This window comes from Rhinolophus sinicus, chromosome 3 (genome assembly GCF_057876585.1).
Source record: "Rhinolophus sinicus isolate RSI-liver-muscle chromosome 3, RSI-T2T, whole genome shotgun sequence".
Lineage (NCBI taxonomy): Eukaryota > Metazoa > Chordata > Mammalia > Chiroptera > Rhinolophidae > Rhinolophus > Rhinolophus sinicus.
Window position 1 is genome coordinate 11,253,885 of NC_142503.1, and position 12,677 is coordinate 11,266,561.

The window sequence follows — 12,677 nt, forward strand, 5'->3', positions numbered from 1 at the left end:
CCAAGATTGGGCAGGCAGGGGTTTAAGAAAAGTCAATCAAACTAGATGACAACATCAGTAGAGGGTCTTAAGGTTCAGCCTATCCTTAACTTTGCCCCCAGTGACCCCGCCCTCACCCCTCAGTGAAGGATGATGGTACGGCTGGCCTGTTTGTGTGTTTGTGTGTGTGTGCGTGTGTGTGTGTGTGTGTGTCGGGGGGGCGAGGGGGGATGCTGGACGGGCATTACACTAGCGTGGCTGGATTATAGGAGAATTCGGTCCCTTATATCCAGAGCAGCACCTGCTCACTTAGCTGAGAAATCTTGGTGAGGAGTTAACAGAAAGGACAAGTAATGAACGGACACCAACCTCACGGTGAGTCAAGGGCCATTTCTGTACGTGTATTTTCAAACACCCCAGAGGAAACTACTTTAAAATGGTGTCAAAGTTTACACATTCCTTCTTTGGTCAATGTGGGGAACATGACTTATCAGCAATTCTGCAGTTTAACAATAAACTAACTTACACAGGAAAATAAAATACGACTTTCTTTGCATCTTTTCAAAGAAAAGCATCATCTGAAAATGGTTTATATGTATAAGGTACACGATTTAGAATATGAAACAAAGTAAGACTCCGAACTAAATGGTGATTAAACCTAACAAAAATGAGAAGTTAACTGTAATTCATTTTAGTGGGAAACCTTTCTTTTCAGTTGAGAGAAATTAAACAAGGAGACAAGGATACTCAAGTGTTATCTTTTACAAAATAAAAAATATTTCTAATACTCTTTTAGCGGGATAATTTTATCTTATTCTAGATTCCTCAAGGACACTCAAGAGCGACATCTTACCATCATTCAAAATTCTGTTTTAATGTGTCCACTAAAGAACAAAATCTACTTCAATAATTTATTATAAAATGCCCACAAGTTATTTTTTTGATCAGCCAGTAATAAAAATAAGGGACATTTAAACAAGGATATTGAAAGTAAGTATAAAGAAAATACACTTTTTTTACCGATTAGAAATACATTTTAAAAGACCTTCTCAGATTAACTGCTTCAATGACTGCAGATGTAAACCTCACCATGGAACAAGCAAAGCAATGACTACACCGATTTGTTTGTGGTGTGCAAAGTGCTCTTGCTTCTCTGAACTATACAACCTGGTCGCCCTTTCTTGTGTCTAAAGCACTGCCTGCTCATCTCGCCCAGAAGTCTGTCATCACACCGAGCTCCCGAGCGGGTTTCCTCACAAGCAGCAAACACATCAAGAACTAGCAGAAACTTTTTTTCCCTTTTTGATTTGTGACTTTCATCTGGGTGTCCCAAACAAGCCCAGAGGAAACTGTAATACAAAATTATTCTCTCGTATCGTCTTTAAACAATAAAGTGTTTCTGAGACACAGAGTGTACCACAGCCATCACCTCCCGTTCATTCACTCTGGTGCTCTTAGGTTATTAATGGGACTCGCTTCCAGCCCTCCCTCTCCAATTCTGGGTGCTCTCTCTCGATATTTCATCATTTAGAGAATTTGATTAATGCTATTAATTTCCTAACTACAAACACCTTTAGTGGGCTATGAGGCTGGTGAACACTCATTTATGCTCATAAAATATAATCTGGAGGTTGGATTTTCTTCATCATTCATTGGTTTCTCTGAAATTTTTTTTTCACAACTTTGACTTTATTAAAGATTACATGATGCATTTATACCATAACTCTTTTTAAGAGATGAGCTTGCCAAAAATTCATTTGCTTACCTTCTTGAGCTTTTAAAACTTTAATCTTGAAATTTAATGCTTTGAATGTATCTTTACTAATCTTATGTAAAGTATGTATTTTCTTAAGGTATTATTCCTAATCTTACTTGTTTTAATCAGAAAACGATGTAATAAATCAATGCCATAGATTATAAATAAGAGTGAGAGCATAGGGAAGTTAAAACTCCTACAAAAAATTGATGATGATAGTTTCGCATGACCCCTCACTGATTCAAGTCAAAGTCGATCAAGAACATGAATAAAGCACGTGGTACAAAGTCCTAAGTAAGTACTTTCCAAAAGAAGTATGCACCAAGGTCCTCAAAGATGAATGCCCAATACAGCACATCCAAGTTTAATAGCAAGCAAGACGTGCAGCGGTGATTCTCATCATCACAGGAGGCGTCGTAAGCTGTCTAAGCAAGGTGTGGCCCTCTCTCAGAGCTTCACCTTCCCCACATACACAACGTCCTAGGTTCTCTACCACTCCCATGGGAGGGGAAAGTACAGGTGACCATTGTAACAGACTGCACCGACGCCAGGGGCAGTACACCTGTGTTGTGTGTGTGTGTGTGTGTGTGTGTGTGTGAGAGAGAGAGAGAGAGAGAGAGAGAGAGGAAAAGTGAGCGTGAGAGAGGAAAAAGATGTGGGGGGGTGGAAGGCAGCAGAGAGGAGAGAGGGACTGTAAAATGGTGACACTGGTTGTAAACTCTTGTCCTAACACTGCACCAACTGGGTCAAGGCAACGTTCTTGCAGGTATGACCGTGTCACCTATGTCACACCACCATGGCACCCTCCATGCATCCAGAGAACCTAACACGCGGTGGGGTAATGTTCCCAAGGAGCTCAATCGGCCTCAGTGAAAACGAAATCTCAGTTTTCTATCGCTCTTCCCCCAACCCAGGGGACAGGGCAGTCGCAGGTCATACCTTTCATGTACAGAAAACTGTGGAAGTAAGGCAGGGTGACACAGCTGTACACAGAGTCCCGCCGGTAGCAAAGTTCATCGTCCGTGTCAAACCTCGAGTCAAAGTCCTCTTCACTGTCTTCAAACTGGACAAGAAGGAGACAGCCAATGGTGAGCAAGAAAATCAGAGCACAAGCGAGGAACACGCATTGCTTGACACTGAAACAATAAAAACCGACAAAGAAGCAACACACCCATTCATGACAATGGAGTGGTCGCAAAAAATTCAGAATTACAAAGCACCAGCTCTTAAGGAGAAATGGTGCGTTGCGCAGATACACAAAAACGCCAGACATACTTGAACCCAAAGGTTGTCTATTCTAAAAACATCGCTGCTGCTTCAAGGTGCACTTTTACTCAAACTATGCAAGTTAATTCCCTTTAAACTACTAAGCTAAAAATATCTTCAAATCTTAGAAAGTCAAGGCAGTACTGAACGCAGGGCCAACAGGAAAAAAAAGAAACGTAAACAATAGGTAAATCCAGAAGCTGGCAAGAGCGGGTGAAGCCCTTCCAACCCGGACAAGACAGAACATCCTGCGGTGTGGACTGTGAAGCTACTGTAAGGAAAGTTCTCCAAAACGCCCTTGGCAGGTCTATCTAGTTCCAGTCAGGGCGGGGTCTCATTTCCCAACGGGCTGCAAAGCCAGAACAGACAGAGCCCAAGTCTCCATTGAAAACGCCAGTTTTCTTAGGCTTCAGGCAAAATGGCAGTTCTGGGCTTTGTGTTTAACCTGCAACAGACACACTGAAGTTCCATTTCTTGAATGCGATTGCTTTTGATTGCGTGTGGGAAGAGCCAGGGGTTTGAGGTCATCTTTAAGAGCCCGACTTTGGAATCTCGATGTGGTGTGTGCAGAAGGAGCCTTCATGCAAGTGATGGCGCCACAGGGGTGCGGACCGCGAGCAACAACGCCCGTCTCGCGTGGGCGAGCCTGGCCCCCGGGGGATGGGGGGGAGCGGGTACTCACCGAGGACTGCGCCCCTTCGGAGCTAAACCGGTACGCCCCGGAGCTGTTGTAGGTCCCCACGGAGCAGCGGTAGTCTGGGGACCACTGGCTGCTGCAGGAGTTGGAGAAGGTCACGCTGCTGCCCGAGGTGATGGCGCCGTCCTCGTACTCGTCCTGGCCGTAGTCGTAGTCGCCCTCCGGGGAGGGCGGGCCCCCGGCGTGCTGGGGCCGGCAGTAGGCGGGGTCCCCGCCCGAGGAGCCCTGCTCGGACGGGGCCAGCAGCACGGTGCTGTCGGCGCTGGGGCTGGTGGGCACCACCGTGTCGTTCATGTAGGGGTCCTCCTCCGAGGACTCGTCACTCGTCCGGATGCCACTGGTTCGCTGGTCCGAGTGGCCGTGCTCGCTGGGGTTGGGCGAGTCCTTGAAGGCGTCGTCGTCCGCCTCAAAGCCCTCGTCGACCTCCTCCTCCGGGTAGGGCTGGCTGAAGTTGAAGCTGGGCTTCTCCCCGCTCGCGGTCTCCGCCAGGGCGCCCAGCTCCCCGGAGAACTCGCTCCCCACCGACAGCGAGCGCTCGATGTTGCGCACACACTCGTCGATCTCGGCGAAGTTGAGCGACTCCAGGAACTCGTGCGCGGCGCGGCACGCCTCGTCCTCCAGCCTCCTGAGCTCCTCGTCCCGCAGCTGCTGCAGCTTCTGCAGGGAGGCCTCGGTCAAGGAGAGCTCCTGCCGCTCCTTCATGCGCTGCAGGTCCTCGATTTCCTTCTCCAGACGGAGGATCTCTTCCACCTGTTTGTTTTCCTTCTGCTTCTCCAGTTCCCGGTTCAGTTCGGCTTCCCTCTGCCGCTTCTGCAAGGCTTCCAGGGCCTGCTGCTTCCGTGCTGCTTCCTCCTGGACGGAAGAGGAAGGAAGACGTTAGAAGTTGTCACTACCAACCAAGGGCGGGCACAAGCATCGCTCCTCCTTTGCAGGGAAAAACCACGAGATGTGGTTGTTTGGGGCTCAATTGTGTTTCCCCCAGACGGACATGCTGCAGCCTTAACTAACCCTCAGTACCTACCTCAGAATGTGTCTGTATTTGGAGAGAGTCGTTAAAGTGGTGATTAAATTACAATGAGGCAGTGAGGTGGGGCCCTAATCCAATCTGACTGGTCCTTCTAAGAAGAGCAGATTCCGACACATATACATACACCAGAGATGTGTGTGCACAGATACAAGGCCACGTGAGGACACAGCAGGAGGGTGGCCACCGCAAGCCCAGGAGGGAGGCTGCAGAGGAAACCAAACTGACCGACAACGTGATCACGGACTAGCCTCCAGAATTGCGAGAATATCAGTTTCCTTGTTTCATCCACCCAGGCTGTGTTAATCTGTTATGGCAGCCCGAGCCAACTAATACAGTCGTTGTATTGGTGTAGAGAAATTAGGTTGTTACGATTCACTCTCAAATCTTAAGACACTCCTTTTTCACCCAATTTTGATGAGTTAGAAAGAAAATGCATCATAAATATCTCCTCTCATGTTCTTCTTCCTGCATCTTTCTACTTTAATTTTGCCTCTTTAGTCAAAGTGTTTGAAGTGGGAAGGAAACGGACAAACGAGATGCCACAGTGACAGCATTTTTCACCTGTTGGGCGTGGAGCTCAGCTTCTCTTCGTGCCCTCTCTCTTTCTCTAAAAATGGTAAAGAAAAAAGACCGTGAAAATAAATGAAATGGAAAAAAAAAATCTTAGAACCACTTTTCAGTGAGAGCTAACTTTAAAATTAATAAAAAGAAGCTTTGCAACTTTAAAAGCATGAAGGATGGGGTCTCTTCTCTTGGGAATATACCTACTTTGTGCACAAAATAAAAATACACACAAAACTGGGTCTTCAGTGCTGCCAAGGAATTTTATATTTGAGCCACCAGTAGGCTCAGCAGCAACCCCTGGGAATTCTTGCTGTAAGGATGGATACTTAGCATAAAACTCAAAAAGTGTCCTTTTGTTTCATTGGAGAGAGGTGCTGTACCTTTCCTCTTCCTCCCGTCTCCTCTTCTCTTCTTCCTCCCGTCTCCTCTTCTCTTCCTCCTCCCGTTTTTCCACCAGCAGCTGTCTGTACACTTTCCGAGCAATCTGACCTCTGAGTTGCTTCTGGAAAACTATGGCTGCTTTTTTCATGTGCAGAAATCTCCTCCTCAGAAGGAATGCTCTGTAATTCTTCTGTATTATCACCACACAATAAAGCACCTTCCTGTATTGCTTTCTGAAAACGAAAACAAAACACAGCACAACAGAGTAACTGTGGAGGTAATGAGGCTTCGAGCTCTCCAAATGAGTTTACATTAATGCTACAAGACAAAAGAACAGGACCTAGCTTTGGAAGTCTCTCTTTATAGAGAGGGGAGCGCAAGGAGGCCCCTTTGGGCAAGAAAACAGAAGAAAAACAAAAGAATAATAACAAACAAAACTAAAGCAAGAACCCTATCATATCTTGGCTAAACAAATACCTAACCCCTAATGCTAACTTGGAAATGTTTTGGCAGGAAGCTGGGTTGTAAACAGGACCAAAAGAGATTTGATATATTTTCCTATTCTTATGGGGGGGTGGGGGGGATCTCGTTACAGCAGGACAGCTTTGTACTGCAGAAAATTTAACGGTGTGGGGTTTCATGTGGTATGCTGGTCCGCGGAGATGGGCAGAACCCAAACGCACATGAGGAGAAGCTGCATCATTCGGCAAACACTGGAGAGTGGGGCCTCTGTGCACCCAATGAAATAACCCCAATGTCAACAGACAAAACACCAACGTCAACAGCCCAGGCTGCCTCTGGCTTCAGTACGGGACAAAGATGAACTAGGTACACATTTAAATATCTCAGCACAGTCCCCTAATACTACTGTTCTCATTGAGACGTCAGGCGGCCCTTTCCTTCTTTCTGCCCAGGCAAGCTACCGAGGCACCTGGCATCGCTAGTTAGAGCACTGACCTGGGTGGGACTCTCCCTAGCCTGGTCCTAACCCTCCATCCAGGTCTATTCTAAGAAAAAGCCACCACGGGGCTGGCCCAGCTGATGGTTCACACTAGGGAAGGCCTCCTCACAGAGCTCAGTGGCTTGTCCCCTCCTACGATCCTTACCGTGCCAAGTAACCTAAGACGTGGGCCCTGATCACCATGGCTGCCCGCGTAACTTCCTCCTCCCGCCGCTTCTCCAGTTTCTGCTCCAAGGATTCTCGAAGGAAGACCTGCCCAGGAGGGAGTGACATGTCAAAACCAAAGAAAATGGCTGGTAGAAGAAAGGCATCTCTGAGTCAGAGGTATCTTTGGGGATAAGGCATTTTTCTCTCTCGTTTGCTCAAAACACACACAGCCATGCTGCGCTTCTCAAACTCCATGTGGGGAAGGGCTGTTGAATTTACTTGTTTTTTTTCATTGCGGTATAAATAACATATAACATTGTATTAGTTTCAGTTGTACACAATGATTTGATATTTGTATTGTCAAGAAGGGAAAATTTGCCGATACCCTTCTTAGTTCTTTTGGCTGGTCTAACAATGAAATCGATACAAGACAGATTAACAGGAGGAAAAGAAAACAAATTTAATTACAAACATATGGAGGGCTCACCGAAATGGGGCCCCTGAAGTGACCAAAGCAGGCTGCTCATATACCACTGTTAGACACAGTTAACAAGTATTTGTGAAGATTAGACAAAACAAAGGGGTTAGTGTTTGGAGCAGCAAACTAATGAAGTAACAAAGTTTGTGAACGCAGCTTTGTCAGCCTTGACTCCCCGTCTCTCACGATCAGACTGCTTTCTGTCCCCCAGTATAGGGAGGACACTTTCACATGGGAGGTTCATTTCCTGCTTTCAGGGGTGGAGGCGGGGGTTGGAGTCTCTTTTTGTACCAGCTATTTCTCAAGAAACTTTAATTCAAAATAATATGTTACTGTATATTATTAGGCAGGGGTAGTCTGCCCTGAGCCTCAGTATTTATTGCAAAATGATCACCACAATAAGTCTACTTAACATCTGTCACCATAGATACAATTATTTTTCTTGTGATGGGAATTTTCTAAGATCTCCTGTCTTAGCAGCTTTCAAATATGCAACACAGTATTGTTAACTATAGTTGCCATGCTGTACATAACATCCCTGTGACTTACTTATACTAGAAGTTTGTACCTTTTGAATACTTTCACCTATTTCGCCCATCCCCCCCACCCCCTGCCTCTGGCAACCACCAATCTGCTCTCTTTATCTATGAGCTTGGGAGTTTCCCCACTTTGGTTTATATTCCACGTAAGAAATCACTTAGGATTTGTCCTTCTCTTATTTCACTTAGCATAATGCCCTCAAGGGCCATCCACATTGTCATAAATGGCAAGATTTCATTCTTTCTTATGGCTGAACAATATTCCAGTGTGTGTGTGAGTGTGTGTGTATCACAATTTCCTTATCCATACATCCATCGATGGACAGAGATCGTTTCCCTATCTTGGCTATCGTAAACTATGCTGCAGTGAACACGCGAGTACAGCTGTCTTTTCGAGTCAGTGGTTTCTTCTTCTTTTTTTTTTCTCTTTTTTCAGATCAATAGCCAGAAGTAGAATTGCTGGATCATATAGTAGTTCTATTTTTAATTTTTTTTGCGGAACCTCCACATTGTTTTCCATAGCGGCTGCACCAATATACCGTCCCACCAGCAGTGCACGAGCTTTCCCTTTTCTCCACATCCTTGCCAACATGTTGTGTCTTGTCTTTTTGGTAATAGCCATTCTGACTGGTGTGAGGTGGTTACCTTATTGTTTTCTTTTTTTGCATTTCCCTAATGATACGTAGTGATGCTCAGCATCTTTTCATGTTATGTCTTCTTTGGAAAACCGTCTGTTCAGATCTTCTGCCTATTTTTAATTGGATTGTATTTTTGCTATTGAGTTGTATGAGTCCTTGAGATTAACTCTGGATATTAACTCTTTATGAGATATGTTATTTGTAAATATTTTCTCCCGTTCAGTAGGTTGCCTTTTCATTTTGTTAGTTTCCTTTGAGGCACAGAAGCTTTTTGGTTTGATGTAGTTCTACTTGGTTAATTTTGCTTTTATTGCCTACCATTTTTTTTAAAAAACTTTCCATCTGTCCTAGACTAAGATATCTAATAAAAATATATTACTAGCAGGAAAAAAAAAGGTTTATAAAATAAAAGTCCTATTTTGGGGTTATTATTCGATTCAATGGGTATAAAAGGACTGTGGTATTGCTATCAAAGTTCATGAATACATATTTCATCACAGGCCAGGACACATGGGTCACGGACTAGCCCCAGTCCTAAAGCGTAAGTAACTAGAGACAGAGAGATACTCACCACATTAAAAAAAAAAAAAAAAAAAAAAGAATGAAGGGAGAAAGAAAGGGAGGGGAGGGAAAGAAACTTAAAAAATGTACAAAATGTTACTTTGTTATGACATAAAAACACTCTCTTTAAGTCTATTAAGTGATTACGATCAAAGCATCTTGGCTTCAAAAATTTTCATGTGCATAAAATAACTGACATTAAGAATGTAATTCTGAAAACTGAGTTTGAAATCAGGCTTGAATCACTTAAGCTGTATCTCAGTTCAGCCATCACAAGCATACCACAATTGGGACTAAATAGATTATAGCTATTTGCTGGCCTGTTTCTGGGAACAGGCTCCTTAATCCCATGCTTGTCAAATAAGATAAGGGTGTCTGCCAAGTGGCACTTCATATCAGAATTCCTAATTTATGAAAAAATCTTGTTGAAATAATAATTTTGACCCTCCCTCAATCAAGCTAGCATTTAATTATGCAATTTAAGATTTAATACACGCATTAAGAAGCTTTGAATTATTCCCTAAAAATACCAGTGCCAAATATTTTTATGCTTTTCTATTAATGGTCAGCATGAGGCCATTTTGGTTGGGGAGAGGCCTAAATGACACCCTCTGTCACCCACGATGTTTTAATTTATGCTCTCGTGAGTCCCTCTGGCCTAGGAGGATGCATTATGTTCTCTTGATGGCACATTTTCCCGGACTCTATCCTCTTGACATTTGGGCAAAATAAGCAAATAAAAAATCCTACCACATCTGACTCACAGCCTTACCTATTCCCGCTCTCGGTGTCCAGGCATTTGTAAAACTCTACCACAAATAATTCTCCTAAAAGTTTTTCATACAATCCTCTTCCTCTAATTGCAATTAACGTGCTCTGTTGATGCACGAAGACACTGTCTTCAGCACACACACAAAAAGAAAAAAATGTAATGTAAAAGAGAGAAGCTTGTTTGTCTGATGAAGAGTTTGCAGAAATATGAATCTGGTTATTAAAACCATGGATTAGAAGGTTTTCATCAAGGCTGGACTTTAAAGAAGCATTCAAACTTCTCTTTGAGAATACTTTTTGGTACTAAGGATCCTACTCTAATGCCTGTGCTCTGGTGAGTGTTTAAAAGAAAAAGTAATGAAACCAAATCTTGGCGAAGCCTGGTGGTGACATGAAACAAAGTGTCGATTCTAAGGAGCGATACATTTATTAGATGAATAAAAGAGACCTTTATGAAGCAACAGCATCTTACACCTTCTCAGAAGACTATAGAACGTTTTGGTTGGAATTAGAATCAGAGAAATCCCTGCTTTAGTTTTATGCCCATTAAAGAGATAGCTCTCTGCTCTGCCTATTAAATTTACTTCCACATCTTTATGCAGCTTCTCCTGCACTAACCTGAAGGGCTGATGTGAAATGCTTTCAGAGACTGGAAATGCTTTTAGAGACCCGACTCAGCTTCATTAAGGACATCTGCCCTGAATTTATGCAACGACACACGGAAAAGTGATGCCAGTTCTCCCAGTCCAGCGATGAGCCATTGTCACGTCCCCATGTTCCCAGGACATGGGCCAAGATTGAGTCTGCATGATGCAGCTGCTGTGAACAGAGGTGCCGTCTTCGGCTTAGGAAAGAGCGGTGCCCTTCAGGGGCTGCTCTGAACTTGTCTCAACATGAACTATTAATATGAACTAACAGGTCCAATTTCATGTGCCTTTTTTCCATCCTTAGATAGCTCAAGAGCCTATGGATGATTCTAGTGAGATGTCTTTATAAAAAATACCTCTTGCAGACTTTATGTCCATAGAACAGAGGGTAACGGGCTGGCAATGGAGGCCCGGTGATCAGAAAAATGAAACGTGCCCGAGTCAGAAGGAAAAATCAATCCCAGGAACAGAGAGGACGGAGCAGCTGCTCATCTCGGTCACCCTGAACTCTTCAGTGGGGAAATGGACCAGAATCTCCTGCAGGGCTGTTCCGTGGAGGCTTGGACAGGCCTCCTACCGTCTCCAGAAGTGCTTCCTCAGCAGATAGGAATTCTTGCCTTCAAAGGACTAAATATTATTTACGCCAGCTAATTCAGACCTGGTGCCATGTCTAATTTGCTGGAAGGTCCAGATGTTCATCAGAGGTTCAAGCCTTAAATGCAAAGACCTTCTGGCGGCAATACGGACTTAAACACACGCTAGTGGATAATTAAGTCAAACGTTGGTCGGTGAAGGTCAGAGTTACTTAGCAGACATCATTCAAATACTCTAATGTTTACATTTACTTCCCAGGGTTTCTGTGAACTGATAAGCTCCCACCCTACTTCTACTTCCACCTGTTTACCAATTACAGTTTAAGTCTTCCTGAAAGATTTCCTCTTCTTGAATATGTCCCTGACCATTTCAATCCATGGTGAGCTCTCTCCTGGGGAAACTGTGTCCTTATTCCTTAAAGAGATGATACTGTACGCTTTATCAGTTGTACGTGGATGTCTTATCCCCCAGCGACACACTAAACTGACGACAGTGCTCATGTCTTCATGTCTCTGTGTCCTCTGTGCTACGCCCGGTACCAGCCTGGCTTGGGCCTGGTTTCCATAATGGAAGTGAAGTTGGACTGGTTCCTCAGAGCTCAGAAGGGACTGTTCATGGCTGCGTGAATCCAAACGACCTTGGATGCTCCTCTGCTGTATAACACAGTGAGACGGGAGGAGCTTACTGGTTTAGAGAGAACGCAATATCTGATTAAAAAAAAAATCAGAGCAGACTACACTGTACTGCCAAAAGCTACACCTGAGCCATCTTCTGTAGAAAGTCTTCCTTGAGTGACTCAACCTGTGATATCCTGTGCCACTGAGTGAGTCCCTATTACGTGCAGTGCGTAGAACAGTGAACGCTCCGTGCTCCACTGGGGAACTGTAGAGAAGTCAACAAGCAATGACAGTATGTTAAGTGTTACAAGGGGGCCCCAAACAGGATGATGTGAGATGACAGAGGACGAAACTTAACCCAGTTTTGGGGTGAGCTTTTGGGATGGGGTGCACTGAAGAATGTCCAAAAGGATTCCTGTCAAAGTACACATCTAAGTTGAGACTTGAAGGGTGAGTTAGCTGAATAAGAAGGGGGAAGTCGAGAGACCCATAAACCTGTGAGGACATACCGTAAGGTGACCCCCAATGAGTTACGCCCATTTAATCTGACCAGTGTGGGTGGAACCTGTGACTTCCTTCTGGCCCACAGAATATGGCAAAAGGGATGAGATGTTACGTCTGTGAATACGTTATGTTATATAAGACTCCACCTCAGAAAACTGGAGCAAGAGATTCTCCTGCTGGCCATGAAGAAGTGAGCCGCCATGTTGAGGGACGGCTAGGAAGGGGGTCCAATGGTATGGAACTGGGGTGAGGGGCGGAGGGGGGGCAGGTGGTGGGCCTCTAGGAGCTGAGAGCTGTCTCATGGGGCACCCAGCAAGCAAACAGGAACCTCAGTCACAACTGCAAGAACTGGATGCTGGTGTCACACGAGCTTTGGAAAAGGACCCCGAGGCCCAGAAGGGAAGGCAGCCCCGGCCACAACTCTGACTGTTGCCTTGAGAGACCCAGGGAGGGGACCCCTGACCCACAGATACTGTGAGATATTAGCGTGTGTTATAAAGCTGCTGAGTTTGTGGTAGTTTGTTGCATGGAAGTAGATAATACAACCACT

The 12,677-nt window shown here is 44.7% G+C and overlaps 1 protein-coding gene across 5 annotated transcripts in view; it reads right to left on the reverse strand.

Annotated features, from left to right (window-relative positions):
- The window catches only part of MYO10 (myosin X), a 202,110-nt gene that overhangs the window by 21,945 nt on the left and 167,488 nt on the right, over positions 1-12,677 (reverse strand). For all 5 annotated transcript variants that reach the window (XM_074329057.2, XM_088796447.1, XM_088796446.1 and 2 more), the window contains 5 exons: positions 6,777-6,883; positions 5,670-5,903; positions 5,287-5,332; positions 3,684-4,550; positions 2,675-2,798 (listed from right to left, as the gene is read on the reverse strand). In XM_074329057.2, coding sequence (XP_074185158.1) covers positions 2,675-2,798; positions 3,684-4,550; positions 5,287-5,332; positions 5,670-5,903; positions 6,777-6,883 — 1,378 coding nt within the window. The remainder of the gene's footprint in view (positions 1-2,674; positions 2,799-3,683; positions 4,551-5,286; positions 5,333-5,669; positions 5,904-6,776; positions 6,884-12,677) is intronic.